Here is an 18,508-nt window from a genome sequence, read left to right as displayed (position 1 = left end):
GGGGTTAGCACAGAAGTGTGAGCTTGCTGGCTCAACATTCAGGTTGGGGAGCAGGTGTTGAAGGTGGGCGTATGTGTTGGTGTTTATTTCTGTGGATTTCTATTAGATGTGTTTTTGGAAATATGGAGATTCGGGGCTTTTTCTGGATTTAACTCTGTGAAGAACTTTGTGTTGCACATGTTGTATGAAAAGTGGCACACAAATAAAGTTGGGTTGATTTCCACACAATTGAAAGTCCTTTAAAATGAACGCTGGCCCTTGCTAACTCACTTTAAGCGTGTTTTATCTCAAATAAATCCCATTTGTCCCATTAAAAAGGACCCACTGATGGTAATTAGAGAGAGTGCAGTGCAAAGATGGAGGGCAGAGGGCTTTGGCCTGACTCCTCCATGCATCATGAATTCCCTCTCAGTTTATTAGGGCTAATTGTGCCACGGAGAGGGATTGGGGGAAAGCGGGGTTTCAGTTTTTCCAACGCTCACCGCTGCTTCATCAATGTGAGGCGTCTATTTTTAGCAGCAGCAGATGCACAGCAGCAGTGGAGCGGTCCTGGTCCAGGATGGTGTGTTTGAGCTCAACTTAAACAGCAGCAGGAACTAAAACTGCATCCAGATAACGTGGGGAACACAGCAGACCTCAGCCCCCGACATGAAAACATGATTCATTAAAAGCTTTCAGGGACTGCAATCTGCATCAATAATTCAGGGGAATCGATGGAAACAATGCAGCTCAACAGCAGCTTTTACTTTTTTTTCTGAACTGCTTCAGTATTACTGAGGAGATTAGTTTACACCACATGATTTTTTAATTTTCTTTATGTTCAGTACTGTGCAAACATTTTAATCCCCCCAGTTATGTGTGAATGCTGATTCATTTCCCCGTTTTTTTAATTTTCTGTCCTTCTTCTGCAGACTTTGTGGTATTTTAGACTTTTGTTTTTTGTAGCTTTTATATTAGAGTTTTTTCAGCACTTTTAAAATCATTGTTCTCTCTGAAATCTGCATCAGCTGCTGGCTGTTTCTCATCTGAAGTTACATTTTGCTTTCAGCTACATTTAAATACTTTTAGCTTTTCGAGCTCAGTTTCAGTTTCTCCCTGCATGTTTACAGAAAATCTCATTTCTCTTGTCCCGTTTCCTTTCTAGTTAGCCAGACTTTTAAAATCTTTAAAGCCGTTTGGATCAGTCGTTCTTCAGACTTCCTGAACTTTTTCACTCCCCTTCAGTCCCGTCCTTGTCCCCGATCCTGGCAGCATTCTGAGCAGTCTGTCTTCACAAATATGAGGAAGACGAGTGGAGGACGACGAGGACGTGTCAGGACCTGAAAACCGCCTCGACAGCAGAGAAATCCCACCTGAAAGAAACAGGAACAAAGACCTGACAGCTGATCGACTGTCAACGTTTCAGAATCTCCTTGTTGGTGTTAAAATACTATTTCCTCCTCATTTTGTTAGTTTTTCATTGATCCAGCTCAAGAAATGAGAACAAATTGAGGCTTCTTCTCTTCCTTACTTTACTTTTCTTTTTCAAACCCTGATTGTTTTTGAAACATTTTGTTATTTTTTCCTCCAGCTTCCTCCTGCGCCTCGTCATAGACAGAAGTGTGTCGGTGTGTGTGTGTGTGTGAGCTTGTGCATGCTTCTCATGTTCACGTGTCGGTTTGCAGCAGCAGCCGGCAGTAGTGGGTGTTTTCCAAAGTGCAGTGGAGATGATGAGTCGGCAGTGTTTGGGGCCAGGAAAGGTTTGGGCGTCTTGCTGCATTAATAATGGAAACACAGCTGGCTGTATTTATAGAAACAGTGAAGAGGAGCTGATATATGAGAGGAAGATACATCCTGCCAGCTCTCCTGGACGTCAGATTACAGCTTACAGAGGGGATGGGGGTCACACTGGAAGACGCAGACCCACACAGCCTCGTGTGTGACGCTTAGTTTCATCCTAATGATGAGCAGAAAGCTGAGTTTTCCTCTTCGGTCTATAGGAGGCAGAGCCTGGAGGAGCCGTTTGATGCAGATTGATTGGCCTACATAGCAGAAATGTGACGTTTCTGCCGTGTGGGACCTGCAGGGGTTTACCTTCTCATGTGTGGAGAAGCAGATCCTGGTGTCATAATCACCACGTTTAATCTGCAGACCAACTGCCACCTTCCAGGATCAGGATTAATGACTCCTCTGCCTCCATGCTTTTTGTTTTAGAGCAGAGGAGAATCTGTGTTTGTGGGGTTTTTTTTAAGAAGAAGAAGCTGTTCCACCTTAAACGAGCTCAGGCTCAGAGAAGTTGCTGTTTCTGACTTGTGTAAAGAGATTTAATCTTGTTTTGTTGCACAGACCAAGCAGTTCTTCACCTTTAAGTGTTACCCTTAAAGGGAAAGTCTGGTCGTTTTCAAAGAGACGTTCTGCCAAATAGTGATCAATAGTTAGCACTTGGGTTGCCAAATGTCCCTTAAAATAAGAAATGGCCGCACATTTGAAACTATAAAGATGTCTTCCTTAAGAAGTTGATAAGGAACAAACCGGGTTTGATTTAGTAAATGAAACGGGTCTTTAATCTGCTTAAATATCAAGTTTTTTTTCTGCAGGTAAACACAGAAATGTTCTTTTATTGACTGAAACAACTTGAATTAACTTTTTATTTAAAGTGACAGCTTAGTCCGGCGTGAACGCTGAGCACCGAAAAAAGCTGAAACTCAGTTGTTGAAGCTGAAAGAAGCCGAACGCCAGCTAGTGGAGCTAGCAGCTGACAGGAGAAAAACACCAGCTGAAAGTATCAACACGCTAGTTACGCTAAATTTAAATGTAGCTAAAGGGTAACTAAATGCTAAGTGTTGTAAAAGGTTAGCAAAAGTAGCAAAAAGCTCGCTAAAATGATCTAACCTCAGCTCCCTCCTTCTTCTCCATGCCTGATGAGGTTTAAACTACAAGTATTTAACAGAACATCCGTTCAAAAATCACCAGACTATCCCTTTAATTCGTTGCTTCATGTTTTAACATGACCTGTTGTCCTAAAACTATCTTAAATTCATGTAAAAGCACATAAAATGGTAAGATTTTACAGCAGAGGTGTAAAATTATCCTTTGATTTTTAAAAGTGAGGAATGAATCAGACTAACTGCTGCTGCTGCTGAATTTAAATCACTTTTTGTTCAATAGTTAAAGGTTAATTTATTTGCAATTAGCCCTTATTTTGTCGCTTGCTGACTTGAAATATAACTGATCTTTTAACTAATGATTATCTAATCTTTGAGCTATAAATGTTATCAGGAGTTTAGCATCATTTGTTTCTGATTTAGCTAAACAAATTCAGTGGTTTTGGCTTTTTAACTTTTTTATTCCCGACCCTTTTGGAGGGGTATGTGTGCAGGCATAGCTCTGTGTATCGTTTTTATGTAAGTTTTTTACAGAAATGCTTTTTCTTTCAGCTGATTTTCTCATTTATGATGATTGTTGTTGCCCAAAGTCATCACTGGATGATCATCTACAACTGACTAACTTCAGTTTAAGATGGCCGCCGCAGCTAACCAACATTAGCCAGCTCTAACTCGGCCAGTTTTACAAATGATGAGCTAAAATCGGGCTTGAAATCTTGCATTTATTTTCAAAGTTTGACCAAAACGAGCAGAAGACGGTCTCAGTCTGAAACCCAGCGGGAGACATGCATTCCTGTAAGAAAAGCTGAGTCTTTAATTTGTGGTAAAAATCAACAACTGAGGAGATTTAATGTATTCCCACTGAAGAGACAGTATTTTTCATTCATAAAGGCCCTCCTGAAGCTGCTGATTCAGCTGCTGAGAGCTGAAGTCTCTTCATATTTTCAAACGGTGACAGACTCTTCTGACGTTTGGCCTTTCTGCTCGTTCCTCCTCATTCTCAGTTAGTGTGAATCACTCTCCCACTTGATAAAACCTGCCTGCAGTCCTCTCAGAGCTCATCACGGCCCACCCCCCCACCCCCCCAGGGGGGTCGGATCAATCCTTCCTCTGCTGATGGTGGGAAAATTCTTTAAAGGGTTCAGAGGCCGAGAGGCAGAGCAGAAATCCACCGAGGGGCGATGAAATTAAAGGCCCAGCGTTCCTTAAAGGGATGCATGTCACCCAGCCTCATGCAATGACTCTCAGCTACTACCACAGCAGAGTTTGTTGCTCCGCCCTTCAGCGGCGGGCGATACCAAACAGGAAGCAGTGACCCGGGGGCCTCGCCACATGGTGGGCGTCCCGTTTGTTTCCCCGAGCAGCAGAACAGCATCCACTTTTAATATTTCACAGCTTGTCATATGTTCAGTCCTCTCGCCCCTGCAGCTACTCTCACTGCGGCTCATTTATTCATGACCTCCTCACGTGCTGCCAACTATCAGCTCCGACCTCGGAGAGGCTCGGAGAGGCTCGGCTCGTCTCAGCCGCTCCTGCAGCCGAGGGAGGGGGGACATGTTGTCCCGATTTAGTTAGGAGTGATGTCATCAACCCAACGTTTACCAGACTAACGTTAAAACAAATAACAAGAACCAGAGTCACCTTAGCTACTTTTAGCTTTTAGCTACCATTTTCTTATGTTTAGGTTTCAGCTAGCCTTTGGCTACTTTTAGCATTTAGTTAGCCTTTTGATACTTTAAACTAGCTTTTTGTCACTTAATTGTTTGCAACCCTTTGCTGCTTTTAGCTTCTAGCTACCATTTTGACATGTGTAGGTTTTAGCTAGTGTTTTGCTCCTTTTAGCTTTCCTTTTGCTACCTTTAGCTAACCCTTTTTCAATTATTTTTTTAGCATTTTGCTACATTTAGCATTAAGCTAGCCTTTTGCAACTCTAGGATAGCTGTTTGATATGTAACTTTTTGCTATCCCTTCTCTGTTTTTAGCTAACATTTTGCTACTTTTAGCTTTTAGGTACAGTTAGCTTCTAGTTAGCTTTTAGCTACATTTAGCTTTTTGCTACTTTTAGCTAGCATTTTACTACTTTTAAGATTTAGTTAGCATTCTGCAACTTTGAGGCTTATTTAGGGTTTTGCTAATTTTAGGAAGCATTTCGCTCCATTTATCTTTTAGCTAGTGTTCAGCTGTTTTAGCTTTTTTCCCACAAATTTCAGCTTTCGTTCAGCGCTCTGAATGAAAAGTTGTCTAATTTAAGAAAGAAAAAGCAGCCGAAACAAGAAACTTCTTAGTAGCTTAAATGAACCGAAGTTTATTTCTGTCTTCAGCATCTTTTATGTCACGAACGATGAATCTTCAGCTCCGATGACATCACTCTTTCACCTGTTTCTCTTTTTTAGTTTAGTTTCGGGTGGATTTCTGTATTCTGGGGGACAGCCGGGGTCTGAGTGATTCAGGATGTTATTCTGAAAACCAACCAGCAGAACACGAGAACACGCTCCGTGCATTTCCTCAGAGACGTAGCGGTGGTGATGAATAAAGCTAATTAATTAGCCGTCTGTTTGAATGAGATCTCAGGTCTGCGGCTCCCCAGCTGATTGATTTTCTTCATCTCCTCTGCAGAGAAACGAGCTTTGAACAAACATGGCGCCCCTCAGATACATGCAGAGAAATGCTGTCCGGGTTCATTCAACACTCTGATCAAAAGTAAAACTTTATTTAAGGCGGTAGGCACTGAATGATGTATGTTTTAAACAGAAAGGTCCATGAATGCACTTTACAAGTCAGCGTATAATTCATAAAATTAAATATAAAACTGCAATAGTCGTCCTTCATTTCTTTACGTTTTCTCTCCAAGCAGCCAGAGTTTCCTGCGATCTTTTAAAGTGTTTTTCATCAGTTTTTCTTTGGTCTTTCAGAGCAGTTTCACTCAGTTTTAGTCCTGATTTATCAGAGCAATAAATGTTTCTTAACTTGTTACGCCACTTACCTCTGACTGATGATTCATTCAGTCATAAAAAGGCTCCTGAACTTGGTGAAAGAATCAGTGTTTGTCCAAACATAACTTAAACTGACTCTTTAGGCTCTTTGTTACCGACGGCCTGTCACAAACACGCAGTTTGGCCTCATTTCTGTAGCTGAATCTGAGAAAACACCAAAAATAACTGAGTTTGACAGACAGGAAGTAGTATTTAGGCACCTACAAGGTGTTTCCCAAAGAGCGGTTAAAAGACAGTCGATGAATGAGTGAACGATGATGTATCTCTCAGGTCCTGGAAGGTTGTTGACAGATTAGTTTTTTTTTTTTTTTTGGCAGATTTTACCTTCAGATCGAGATACGACTGTTCACCTGATGCTGGTTTTGAGGCCAGCATCAGTTTTTATCAGACTGTGCAGAACTGAACTGAAAATAAAGGCGTGGCGTCCCTCAGAGGAATGCATATCACCCGCCACCTTCCATCCCGGAGCTGCAGACTCACATCATCTTACGCTGGGAAATGATGGACTTGCAGCCATTTTGTTAAACTGTGGAAACAACGTTATGAGCGATCTGATGCAAAATCCCCTCAGGGAGTGTTTTTTTAAATTCAGTTGGCTGTGGCAGCCATCTTGAAAGTCATAGATGTACATCCAGTGATTAATTCTTAAATGTTTCATTAAAATTTGGGAGTTGACGCCAAATAGTTAAAGTAAAACTTTGAATATGTTTCAGCACCCAGAATATGTGTTGGGTATCAGTTTCAGCTACTTCCACACCAGATTTTAGCTCAATATCTGAAGAACTGACTGAGTTATAGTCATTTTTGTTTTGCTTAAGGTCAGTTGGCTGTGGCAGCCATCTTGAATCAGGCTGTTGATGAGATATTTTAGTAGCAGACAGTTGTCCACCTTCATCTTTTCGGCCACAGGTGATTAAAAAACGGCCGGTTTAAAGCTTTTAAATAGTCCTGCTTGTTGCTTTGGTCTTTTTTAAAGGAGGGTTTGTAAATAAGTCACGGCGCTGAGATGTGTCGAGCCTGTTCTGTCACCTGTAATTCTGCTGCACACCTCCACCTGCCTTCCCTGCTCCTCCACTGACGCTCACTCCAGTTCGGCGGCACAGGGGGACGATTACATCAGAGCGTTTGTAGATCAGGTTCCCCCGGGTGGCGTGCAGGTTTCCACACGGCCGCGTTTCTTCCGGAGGTTCTGAACTTGACCCTCAGGTCAGAGTTTTTTTTTTGTTACCCACACACATTTACATTTTCCTGAGGGATCGCTGCGAATCGGAGTCTTTGCAAACAGACGATTTGTGTCCATTTGCGTGGAGATGTCAGACAAGGAGGGAAGGAAATCGGCCGTTCCAGTTTCGTGTCAGGAAAGTGGGGCGATGTGTTCTTTGGAAGTTTCCCAGTGAAACTTCCTGGGGACCAAGACACTGAAAATATCTGTCTATATACACACTATGTCCTACATAAAAGAGAGCGTGTGAAGATCCATGTGTGTTCGGGGTAAGATAAAAAGACAAGGAGGGAAGAAGTCACTGTGCTGGAGCTGATGGCATCACTCGGGCTGCATGCTGATTGAAGATTAGTGCAATCAGGTCAGGACTCTGGCACGACACCAACAAAGTTACGGCTCACTTCTGTCTCCTGGAAATCTGCTGCCTCATAACCTCGTTCTTCATTCTCATTAAAAGCACAGTTTTTAGGAGTACACTTCAAATTTCTGGTCGTACTACATCGATAAAGTTTGCAAAAAAAAAAAAAGTTGATCAATGGGACTCATGTGAGTCTTTGCTATAGCGGCCATCTTTAATTGGATGGTAATCAGCTGTGAATGGACACCCTTCTTAAAATCAGTTCAGTGGTTCATGAGATATTTTGCTAACAGACAGACAGATAGTTAAAGTAAAGTCTTGGGGATCAGTCTCAGCTACTACCACACAACATTTTGGGTCAGTATCTGTAAAACTGGCCTTCTTTATTTCCTGAAAGTTTCATGAAAATTCATCTCGTGGTTGAGGAAATATTCTGCACACCAACACACAGACACATGCAGTTACATGATCGCCCTCATTTCATGGCGGTGGGCAGTAATTGGATGTAACAGTCATGACATACAGCTCAAATCATCATTAGCATTAAAACTTAACTGTATGTTAACGATCTTCCTACTTCCTGCTTCCAGCTTTGTCCTTTAACAACACTTTCTTGTCTTTTTTCACTCGTTCCTGATCTGTGAACATTTTATTCTTCCATCTTTGACAACCGGAGCTCCCAGCCACCCGTTTCTTCTGTGCACATCGACTAAATCGACGAGTAAAATTAATATTTTACAACAAAATCCCTAAACAGCCAGGACCACCGTGAGAAACTACAGCAGATGATGCTAATGTCTGATCTTCTTTATTAATATCACATATAGGTCAAAGTAGAATAATACAATTAAGGCTTGAATAATAAGGATTATTTGAAGGAAACCTTAATCACAGGTTGTTTTAAAGATACCTGATGCCTCAGATTGGATTTGAAGACATCAATCCAGATTTAATTTGACAGAAAACGTCACATAAACCTCGAATGTTTCTGATATGAAAGTCAACATCAAACCATGTTTAGAGCAAAACAACAGATAAACACAAACTTCTCACATCGTTGCAGGAAATCTTGTGAATCTTGAGCAGCTGTGTCTTACAGAAGCTGCCAGATTAAAAAAAACAACACGTTTCTACATTTCTGTTCAGCTGAGAGCTTCTGTCTGTTCAGCACTTATTGATCTGAGCGCATTCAGCAATTAGAAGCTGCACTAAAAGACATCTGAAGACGTCGGTTTGCTTTGTTTTATTCCATGAACTGTTTAAGAAAAAACGATTTGGCTGCTGTGTTTTTACAGACGAGAGATAATTTAAACTATCAGGGGTCAAAAAGCTGAAAGCAGTTTCCTCGTTTGGGCGCCTCGTAACCCGCCGCCCAACTTTCTGTTGACCTCACAAATGATTGGATTATTTGGACTCCAAGGCGAAAATCAACAAACTTAAACTGCGTTTGTATAAAAACTGTTAGAGGTGATAAAACGCCTGTTCAGACGTGCAAAGTCCAACTTTCTGTGACCCGTTTAAACTTTGACGGATGTTTCTACGGCTGCAGAGCTCCAAAGAAGTTTCAGGTTTCCTGTTCAGGATGAAGGAAATTGTTTTGTTAACAGCTATAAATTAATATGCACATTATCTTCAAGGTTTTTATTCACACACAGCAGAGCTGCTCTTAGCTTTAAAATAACGTTGAAAGTCTGAAGCTCGGACATACAGACCCACCGTTTTTATTTATTACTGCACAAACCGCAAGTAAATCTGAACCGTTTCTCTGTTTACACTCAGTAATAAAGTCCATTTTTTATCATTTTATCATTTAGCAAAAACCATTTTAAAGCGTCATGGCAACAAGAGAGAAAAGGTCAAAATCCACCAGAACATCAGCGAGCCAAACAAGCATCGCTGCAAACCTTCTGTGAAGCCGAACAAACGCTTTATGAAGAATACGGAGAAAAGCGATTTGCAATGAAAACATTTAGATTTTTTAAAAAAATCTACAGCCTGAGAGAAATAACTACAGTCCTGCCACCTGAGTTTATGAAAAATGTTAGGTTGTCTAACAGAATTTACAACCACAGACTGCATCAGTCTTCTGCAAAGCACTAAGAATATTTAAAAAACCATTACGGCTCAAAATGACACAGACTCATGTCATTTAATGAAACTATAGAACTGTAAAAGTTCTGATGCAAACTAAAAACCAACCAGAAACCATTTGGCAGCTGGGCAGCTGTGTGGACTTTCCCACTCTTTCCAGTGATGTGAAGTAAAATAAGGCATTTGGAAAACATCCATTCATTAAAAACAATAATACTATTGGGGGGCAACTGGGCGACTGCCATGGTAAACCCTTTGGAAACCAGCAGTGGTTTCCAACTGTCTTTGCTTCCAAATTAAACTGCAAATGGAAAACTGAGATTAATTGGTGCTTAAATGCATATGTATTGACCCCCCTAATGAAGGGAAGCTGACTTGGGCTGTGATTTCTTCTTAAGTCGTCTTAAGTCTCTGCTGCTGTAAATCATTTGTTTAAGTAAACAGGTCAGGCACTAGGACCATGCGGTGAGCCATGTTGTGAAGGCAGCTGCTTCCCCGCAGCCTCTGCAGCTACGTGCTCAGAGGAAGAGTCTCTGTCTCGCACTTATTTAAAACTTACTGTTGAGTTACTAACTCTGAAGCTGAGAAAATAACATTTTAAGCAGTTTTATTCTGTTTGAGTTGAAAAGAAAGGAGTGGCAAAAGCTTTTTGTTAAAAACACTGTCAGAGTGATGATGATGATGATGATGCTGACAAATCCAGGAGTGTTTACAGACATACGCCACATTAAAACCTGACATTTTCTATGTTATTTTATACAGAGCAGCTAAACAAAGTGTCCTTTTCATGTAATCTATTATCAGAATTCTGACATCAGACTCCAGAAAAGCTAAAATTCTTCCAAACACAACAATGAAAATCCTCCTCGAAGCAGCAGGTTTTAACAGAACTGTCTGCTCAGTAAAATCCACCCACATCACAGCGATCTGAAACTGTGACAGACCTATTTGTCATGCATCCCTGCTTATTTATTCAGATTTTTATGGTGAATATTCGCCTGATCCCAGGAGATGGAGAAAAGATAATGAAGCTAAAAGGCTACAAACTTTTTTTTTTTCAGAGTCGTCAATTAAGCTGGAACAGGTCAAGACGGATGGAAAATTACGAGAAAGTGATAATCAGTTCCCAAGAGAAAAGTCATGACTCAAACACAAAGGACCGACATAATGAATGTTCTGCATCTGAGAGCTTCAGTCCCGCTGAGTGAAGATGAAGAGATTAGATATTAACCCCAACGCCAACGACTGATAATCATCTCCATCGTCGTCAGACAGCGTCGTCCTGTTTCAGTTTCGGGTCACGTCATTAACCCTTTCAGTCGGCATCATGAGGGCCGGCTCCGGGAGATTAGATCTGAAATTAAAAGCAACGAACCGAAGGCAGAAAACACCCAAGAGAAGGCTGGTAGTTGGAAACTCCGGGTCTTTTTACCACCCATATTACAGCTAATTAAATAAATCAAGATGGCCGCCACAGCCATTGGACTTAGAATGGCTGTAATTCAGTGAAATTGACAGATTCTGACCTTAGATTTGGTGATGTGATCACACGATGCTTAACATTATTTAAAGTTGGACTAAAATTTCCCAACTTAAGATGATTCAGTTTGAAACTCATGAAAGGTGGCGGGCGATATGCATTCCTTCGAGTAATGCAAACAAAAACTTGATGAAAAGAAAGTAAGAACTGAAAAGTTTTGACTTTCCTGTCGTCTTTGTTGCTCAGCACTCTGTGAGTAAAATAATGGATCGCTCGCTTTCATTCGTTATCTTATCTTGGACACAAACCCTGCTGTGATTGGTCAGATTCCTGACTCGTCTGCAGAAAGCTGCAGCGCTCTGCCCCTCCATCGTTCTCTTTCATTCATCTCAGCTCTCCGACTGTTCGGTTTCCAGCCCTCTCTGCTCCTCTCTCAGGATGCTTTTGATTTTTATTGGTTTTCTTTCGTTCCTCCGGTGCTCCTCGGAAGCAGCTTGATACAAGAGGCCTCATTAATTTCAGTTCACATCGAAGAGAGGCTCTTTAACCTTTCCTGTAGATTTGGAATTGCAGCAGCTTTATGAACACAGCAGAGGGAACTGAAGTTTCATCTGCAATCTGTTGTTTTGTTGCAGGATTAAAGGAAGAGCACAACACAACTGTGATTAGAAATAGTGAAGAAGTGCATAAAGGAATGACTTATTTAGTTTGATGCACTGCTGAAGGCAGGAGATCTAGGCTCTGTGATCTTGGTGATCATTAGATGTACGTCTACGTCAACTTTTAGGGTCAGGATTCAAGCTGCAACTCAGTCATTTCTCAACAAAAGACGATCTGAGAGGAAAACTCTGGCATGAAAAGTGCATTTAGGCTTTAATCTTATAGCTGTTCTTATAATTACCTGAGATACTCTACATTGAGTGTAAAACATGAGGAAAATAACTCAGAACGTGAGAAATGGAAGCCCTGATCAGCAGCCGAAGGTTTCTTCTCCCTTCATGAGCCTCAGCCGACGTTTGGCAGCTAAAACGCTGTCAGAGAACCAATATTTGTTTTTGTATGTGAGAAGTGGAGAAAAACTCAAAAATCAGATGCCCAGGAGGAAAATATTCAGTCAGAAATGCTGTTTAAGTTTAAAAACATTATATTTTATACAGGATCAGGTGCTTTCTTTGGAGCATTTTTAGTTTGGTTTATTCCTGTTTCTTTCTGTAATAAAATAAATTATATTTTCTTATTTATTCACTATGATATTTGGCTTTTTGTAGCTTTTCTCCCTTATAAAAAAATTTAAAATAAATTCCCTGTTGAAACACATTAAGATCTCTTCAGTTCGTCCTCGCTCATGTTTTGGGATTTTTAGCTTTTAGCTACAGATTTGCTAAATTTACCCACTATTATTCAGATTTTAGCTTTAGCATCTACTTTTAGCTACATCTTCACTAACATAATCAACTGTTTTGCAGATTTTAGCTCATGTTCTGCTTGTTTTAACTTTAACGTCTCAGTTTTAGTGTCTCCAGTCAGCGCTGACGCTGGATTTCCTCTGAAATTAAAATCTGATAATCAAATCTGAAGTCTTGATACTAGTATAAATAAATGCAAGCAGCATGTTTTGACTTGCCTGGTCCTTATGTTTGATTTATTTTGCTGCCACTTCATCTTTCCCGTTTTGCTGTTTTCCGTGAAGCCGGACAGCTGCTCGTGTTGAGGAGGAAAGCCTGAACGTTTCGCGTCTAACACCGGTTCTCCTCGCGTCTCTCAGTTGACTCATGATTCACACACAAATCACAGATCCATTTTGATTCAGCGTTGCCTCATTATTCTGTACTTGGTTTAGTTTTTTTCCCACCTCTTGAATATTTAAATGAGAAGCCGTCGTTTGCAGCCCTACTTTGTGCAGTTTTGTCTTCGCTTATTTCAGAGGTTTTCACAAATCCAAAGCTGCAAAGTGGCTTATAATTACAGCTACTTGAATAAATTTGTGTAATTACATCAAATTAGAGGCTTTCTTGTTTTTCTGCAGATATTTTTGTCATCTCTCGCTGCTGATTGGTCAGCCCTTTGGTGAGGACTGGAGCGACTTTCCTCTCCACCGTTCGTTGTTCTGATGTTTGGTTCTGATCCGAGCTCAGTGGAAACAGAACCTCAGAGATGTTCTGAAGGGTCTGCTGGGCGACGCCACAAACTGCTTCTCTTATGAAGGAAGAAGAACTCAGAATTGTTTTTCTATATTAAAAAAAAGGCAAAACATAAAATTATTAACGGTGCACATTTAAAATACGACTGTTATTTAAAAAAGAAAAAGTGAATTAAACGTGAAACGTACTTTGCTGAAGAAGCTGAAACTGAGCTGCTGAGGCGAAAAGAAGCCGAACGCTAGCTTGAAGTAGCAAAAAGCTATCCTAAATGGACCACGATTGTAGTGAAAAGCATCAAAAGGTTAGCTACAAGCTAAAAGTTGCAAAACACAAGCTAATAGCCAAAAGTATCAAAGGCTACCTAAAACTGTCAAACAGCTAACTAGAAGCTAAAAGTGTCATAAGAAGATGAAATCTGAGGCGGTACGCTGAAGCAGATTTGAAAGAGAACAATGTTTTTGAAAGAATGTTTTTCTCGAGGGGACTTTTTTGTGAATAGAGTTAAATATTTTAGAAAGTTATAAAATTCAAAAGTTGCAGCCTCCATCTCCTGAGTGGCTGAAAAAACAAAAAAGTAAAATTTGCATTACACAGCTGTCACCTGCAGGTATAACTAACAACAGCAGCAGCTGGCTATAGCACCTCCAGTGCAGCCTGCAGCACGTCTGGAAAAAATATTATAATATTTCCACTAATTATAACTGTTTAATCTTAAATTAACATCAGTGTAAAGGTTTATAAAATAGCATTATTAGCACTGCTAAGATGCTAACTCACCAACTCAGTCAGAATTAAACTGAGAAATTTATCTGCAGCAGGTAAGATATTTACTGTTCAAAGATCCAAACTATCCCTTTAACAAAAGCAGATTTATTACATTAGTCAAGCCTTTTATTTGATCTAACTTTATCATTAACCATCCTATTTATTGCACTTTTTATGGCTCTAAATGAACTCAGAAACTCTTTAATTATAAAAATTAATATCTTCTAAACTGTCTGTTTTTTCTTTAATCAGAAAAACATTTATTTTTAAATCTCAGTTACTATCAGTAATGATATTCCACAGCTGCACAATAGATTTAAACAATAAAACACAACATGTTTGTGTTTCTGTGTTGCAGTAATATTAGCCCTAATTGGTTAAAACTTTTCTTAGATTGAACCGTTTGTGTGTCAGAGCGACAGGAAGTTGCTTTAAGTGCCTGAAAAAAACAAAAAACAGGGATTTTAAGGCTAAAGCTTTCAGCAGCACATAAAAAAACACTTTCTGCATGTCTGGAAAAAGTGCCTGGAGGGTGAAAATTACAATCACAGAAGGTTGACTTCTACATGAGGTGTGAACAGTATGTTATTATGTGTTGAGGTTTGTTTCCATAGAGACCAGAGATCAGGCGATTAAACTGATGAGTTTGTTTGGATTCAAACAGCTGATTTGTGTTTTTTCCACTCGAGGATCGAATCAAAACCAAAAAGCCTGAATTGGATTTGAGTTTTTGTGTTTTTATTTAGAATATGTAGTGCACTTTTAACTTGTCCAAAACAAAAAAGCCCTTGATTGTCTTCAGAAGCTCTGCAGTGGAGGCTCCTAACCAGAAAACCAGAAGGTCGCACCTGATTCCTCATCTCACCTCAGTTAATTAAGTAAAGCACTCGTTACCGATTTGTTCAAATGTTTAATTCTGTGTCTCGTCACTCAGCTTTAAAAATAAACAAGCAAATTATACATCAAAACATGCAGCTCAACTGAGAACAGTGTGCCGTGGCTTTAAGTAGTGGTACATTATTTTATGTAGTCAGAATTCACAGAAATACTGAGGAAATAAAACGATGGAGATCAATGGGGTTTTTGCTGCACAGAGGAGAAAACTCAGCCCTGTTTGAATCATCATTCAAGGTTTAAACGGGTCACAGAAAGTGTGACTTTTCACGACTGAACTGGTGTTTTGATATCTTTAACAGTTTTTACACAATTCATAGTTCGAATTTGATGATTTTTACAAACTTTTTCACTGAATGTTTGACTCCCAGATGATGATTTAAATCTAACGTCTGCAAACGAACTCTTCTTAGTTCCACAACATCAACATTTTTTGATCTATGCTTCATTTTTCTCTTTGTTTTTCACACTCCTTACTGTCATGAACTTCGTTCTTTCTAAAAGGTAAAATTAGTTTGGTTGCAAAAAGCGTTTGGGAGAATCTATAAACAGGAGAACGTTAGTGCTGACTCAGCGTTCAGACAAATAAACTTTACTTTTTTACTTTCTCTCTTTCAGTGTCTCTCTGGGAATGATGGTGTTGCCACTGGTGCCGCCTTCTTTGTCGCCATGACGATGCCATTCAGCCCCCTGTCCAGCGACGAGGAACAACAAAGGATGCTGGGAAACACTAGACATCTCTATCCAGGGGCAGAGGACGAGGAAGAGGAGGAGGAAGAGGAGGAGGAGGAAATGGAGGAAGATGAGAGGGACGAGGACAGGGAGGAGGAAGAGAACGGCGAGCTGGATGGAGAAGAGGAGGATGACGAGGAGGAGATGGAGGTCAGGCGAGGAGGTCTGTCTCGGATGGGCAGAGGTGAGGGACACAGGCAGTCGGGTAAATTCACCAAACGACCCGGCAGGACGGGGAACCCTGGACACACCACAAACCCGTACTCGTCCAACCCCGGACCCACGCACCAACAAGCAGCCAATCAGGTGCAGCAGCAGAGGAGGCTGAAGGAGCGCACTGCCAACTCCATGCCATCTGAGGACGCCCACATCGCCATGATGGTGTTTCGCATCGGCATCCCAGACATAAAGCAAACGGTCAGTGCAGTCAACCCCACGCACACACACACACACACACACACACACACACAGCATCCCAAACATCAGCAAGAAAGTGGGCTACACATGTAAAGTTCCTCCATTCCAGCCTACAGGGAGTGTGCTGTTAGACACACGTTCAAACAAACCTTTTCATCACTTTCTCATTGATTTATGGAGGAAAAACTCCAAAATGCTTCAGAGGTCCTGAAAAATTGGGAGCTGAAAATAGACAAAACGTGTCAAAGCGTCAAGCTCTGCTCGAGTTTAGAAAACGTGGATCTATAGCAGCATCTCGAACCACTCCGGGTGTCTATCGAGCAAAAAGGATTTCAGAAATTAGGAGCAGCAGTTGTAAAAGTGGAGTCACTCGTTTTTTAGAGCCTGGAGCATCTGGTCGATCGACCTTTAAGCCAAACTAACCCACCGTGAGTCCCATTACCATTTTCTTTCCAAACGGTCACAGAGTCAATGCAGGTGCCTCGAACCTGGACAGAAAACATCTGAGCTCTAAAAACTACGCTGATGATCAATAATAATCACTGAAAAACTGATTTAAATCTGTCTTCATTCAGATGTGCACTCCAGCAGATTACATCTTAAACGTGGAGACAGATGCTGAGGAGGATAAAAAGCGAGCAGAGGTGGGGGGAGTTGGAAAATAAGGCAGTTTTGCAAGCTGTGAACATGAAAACAACGTAATTTTTAAAAAACGGCACGGCCACACGGCTCGCTGGTCACTTGATCTCAAACGCTCAGAATTCAGTGAAACCGGTGTGGAAAATTTCTCCATTTTTTCATAATTTTCAGTGACTGGCGAAGTCTTTGGGCAAACTTTAAGGACATGATTATCACTCCTCACCTGTCTGCAGCAGATCTCATCTTTCTTTTCACTGATGAACCTTATTTGAATGTTAGAAAGTGGCATCCAGGAAGAAGGGAGCGAAAATAAAACGGCAACAATAACTTCCACCTGAAACAGCGGAGAGGGGGGAGAGAAAAAAGAATCTGCAGCACCAGCATCCCTGCATATATGTGCAGAAAGCCAGATATACGTCTAACATCCAGGTCACACAAATACCAAGTGTGTAGCACTTCTGTTGTGCTTTTACGGTGAAGCAAACAACAACTTTGTGTGTCTTGCTGTCATCACAAAACCCCAGACTTGGTTCAGGCGTACCCTAGAACTACAGGCTCTGTTCGGAGTGGAAACAGTCTTGATTTTTAAAAAAACCTGAAGAATTTTCATGTTCAGGACCAAACCCTCTGTGGGGTTAAACACACACAAGTGACACACAAGTCGGAAGCACTTATTGACAATGTTTTCCCCCTGTAGACTCAGTGGGAGCACGTATGGTGTGTTGTTAGTGAGGGTTTAGTCTTCTAGATAAACTATGTTAATGTAAAAGGTTAAATAGGATGAGTCCAGACCATTAAAGGTTTAAAAGACCAGTAATAAGAGATAAAACTATCAGATAACAAACAGGAAACCAGTAGGGTGGATTTAAACGCTCCTGATTTCTTCTTCCTGTTAAAAGCCGAGTTATACCTGCAGCTCAACACCCAGGAGCTCCAGAAATCTGTCTGAGATTAAATGAAATAAGTTAAAGTTTCACTTTTACTAAAACTGAAAAAAACTGTGCAATTTAAAGTCTCCAAAGGTAAAGGAAACATTTTTAAGATGTGACAGAAGTCAGGGAGGCACCTTGAGAAGAAGAGCTCGTTGCCTCGGGTTTTCTGTTGAACTTTTGTGTCTCTGAACTGATTTAATCTGGAACAATCTGCAGGACTCGGCAGGCTGGTGTTGAGTTAGAACAAAGCTGCTTCCTTTCATGGTCAGTCCAGTCAAAACTGCACAAAGTGCATGAAAACACCCCGAGCCTCAGGGGGTTTGTTGTAACGCTCGCTCCTCTCTAATCAGAAGGAAGAAACAGATGTGAGAGAGGAGAACATTTCCAAGGTGACCCAGCTTTAACGACACAGAGTTAGGATGTGTGTAAAAGCCGTCCGTATGAAGAGGAAAAAGAGGGAGAGAAGAGGCTGCTGGAAGGGGAAGCCACTTGTTGCCAAAGAGCTTTTAAACGGTATGGAGAAAAGCTCTTTTCTGGTTTGAAAGGGCTGCCCAGAATCAGCCGTGAATGTCTGACGTCACGCAGGAGCTAAAGCCTCCATCTGAAGAGCGTCTGAATGAAGCTGCAGCTGCCTTCATCTTCACAAAACTCTTCTTCTGCACTTTCAGGATGAAGGCAGTCATCACCGCCTGGCGCCTTTTCCGTCGTCTCTTCCCCCCTCTTGTCTCTCTGATGAGGGAGTTTTTACACTGGAAGCATAATTGCTCTCATAACTGAGTTACAGAAAGCTGAGAGTCAGGAAGAAAAGCTCTCCTGAGCAGATAAAAGCTGTAACAGACCGTCTTTGAAAAGCAGAAGGTCAAGCCCCTCGCACATTAGCTGTCTGTCCTCCATTTTTCTCCTTTTGTTAAATCAACAAAAGCCCCAGTGATGTGTTCAGGGGTGTCCTTGTAAATGATGACCAAATAAAATAAATAAAT

At 41.1% G+C, this 18,508-nt stretch overlaps 1 protein-coding gene across 5 annotated transcripts in view; it reads left to right on the top strand.

Annotated features, from left to right (window-relative positions):
• The window catches only part of shank1 (SH3 and multiple ankyrin repeat domains 1), a 75,790-nt gene that overhangs the window by 6,824 nt on the left and 50,458 nt on the right, over positions 1 to 18,508 (top strand). For all 5 annotated transcript variants that reach the window (XM_017419389.3, XM_017419392.3, XM_017419391.3 and 2 more), the window contains exon 2: positions 15,427 to 15,957. In XM_017419389.3, the coding sequence (XP_017274878.1) occupies positions 15,478 to 15,957 (480 nt within the window). In that variant the 5' untranslated portion in view covers positions 15,427 to 15,477. The remainder of the gene's footprint in view (positions 1 to 15,426; positions 15,958 to 18,508) is intronic.

Source organism: Kryptolebias marmoratus, linkage group LG12 (assembly GCF_001649575.2).
Source record: "Kryptolebias marmoratus isolate JLee-2015 linkage group LG12, ASM164957v2, whole genome shotgun sequence".
Lineage (NCBI taxonomy): Eukaryota > Metazoa > Chordata > Actinopteri > Cyprinodontiformes > Rivulidae > Kryptolebias > Kryptolebias marmoratus.
Note: the sequence above shows the minus strand (reverse complement) of the source record. Positions and strands in the feature narration are given on the sequence as shown.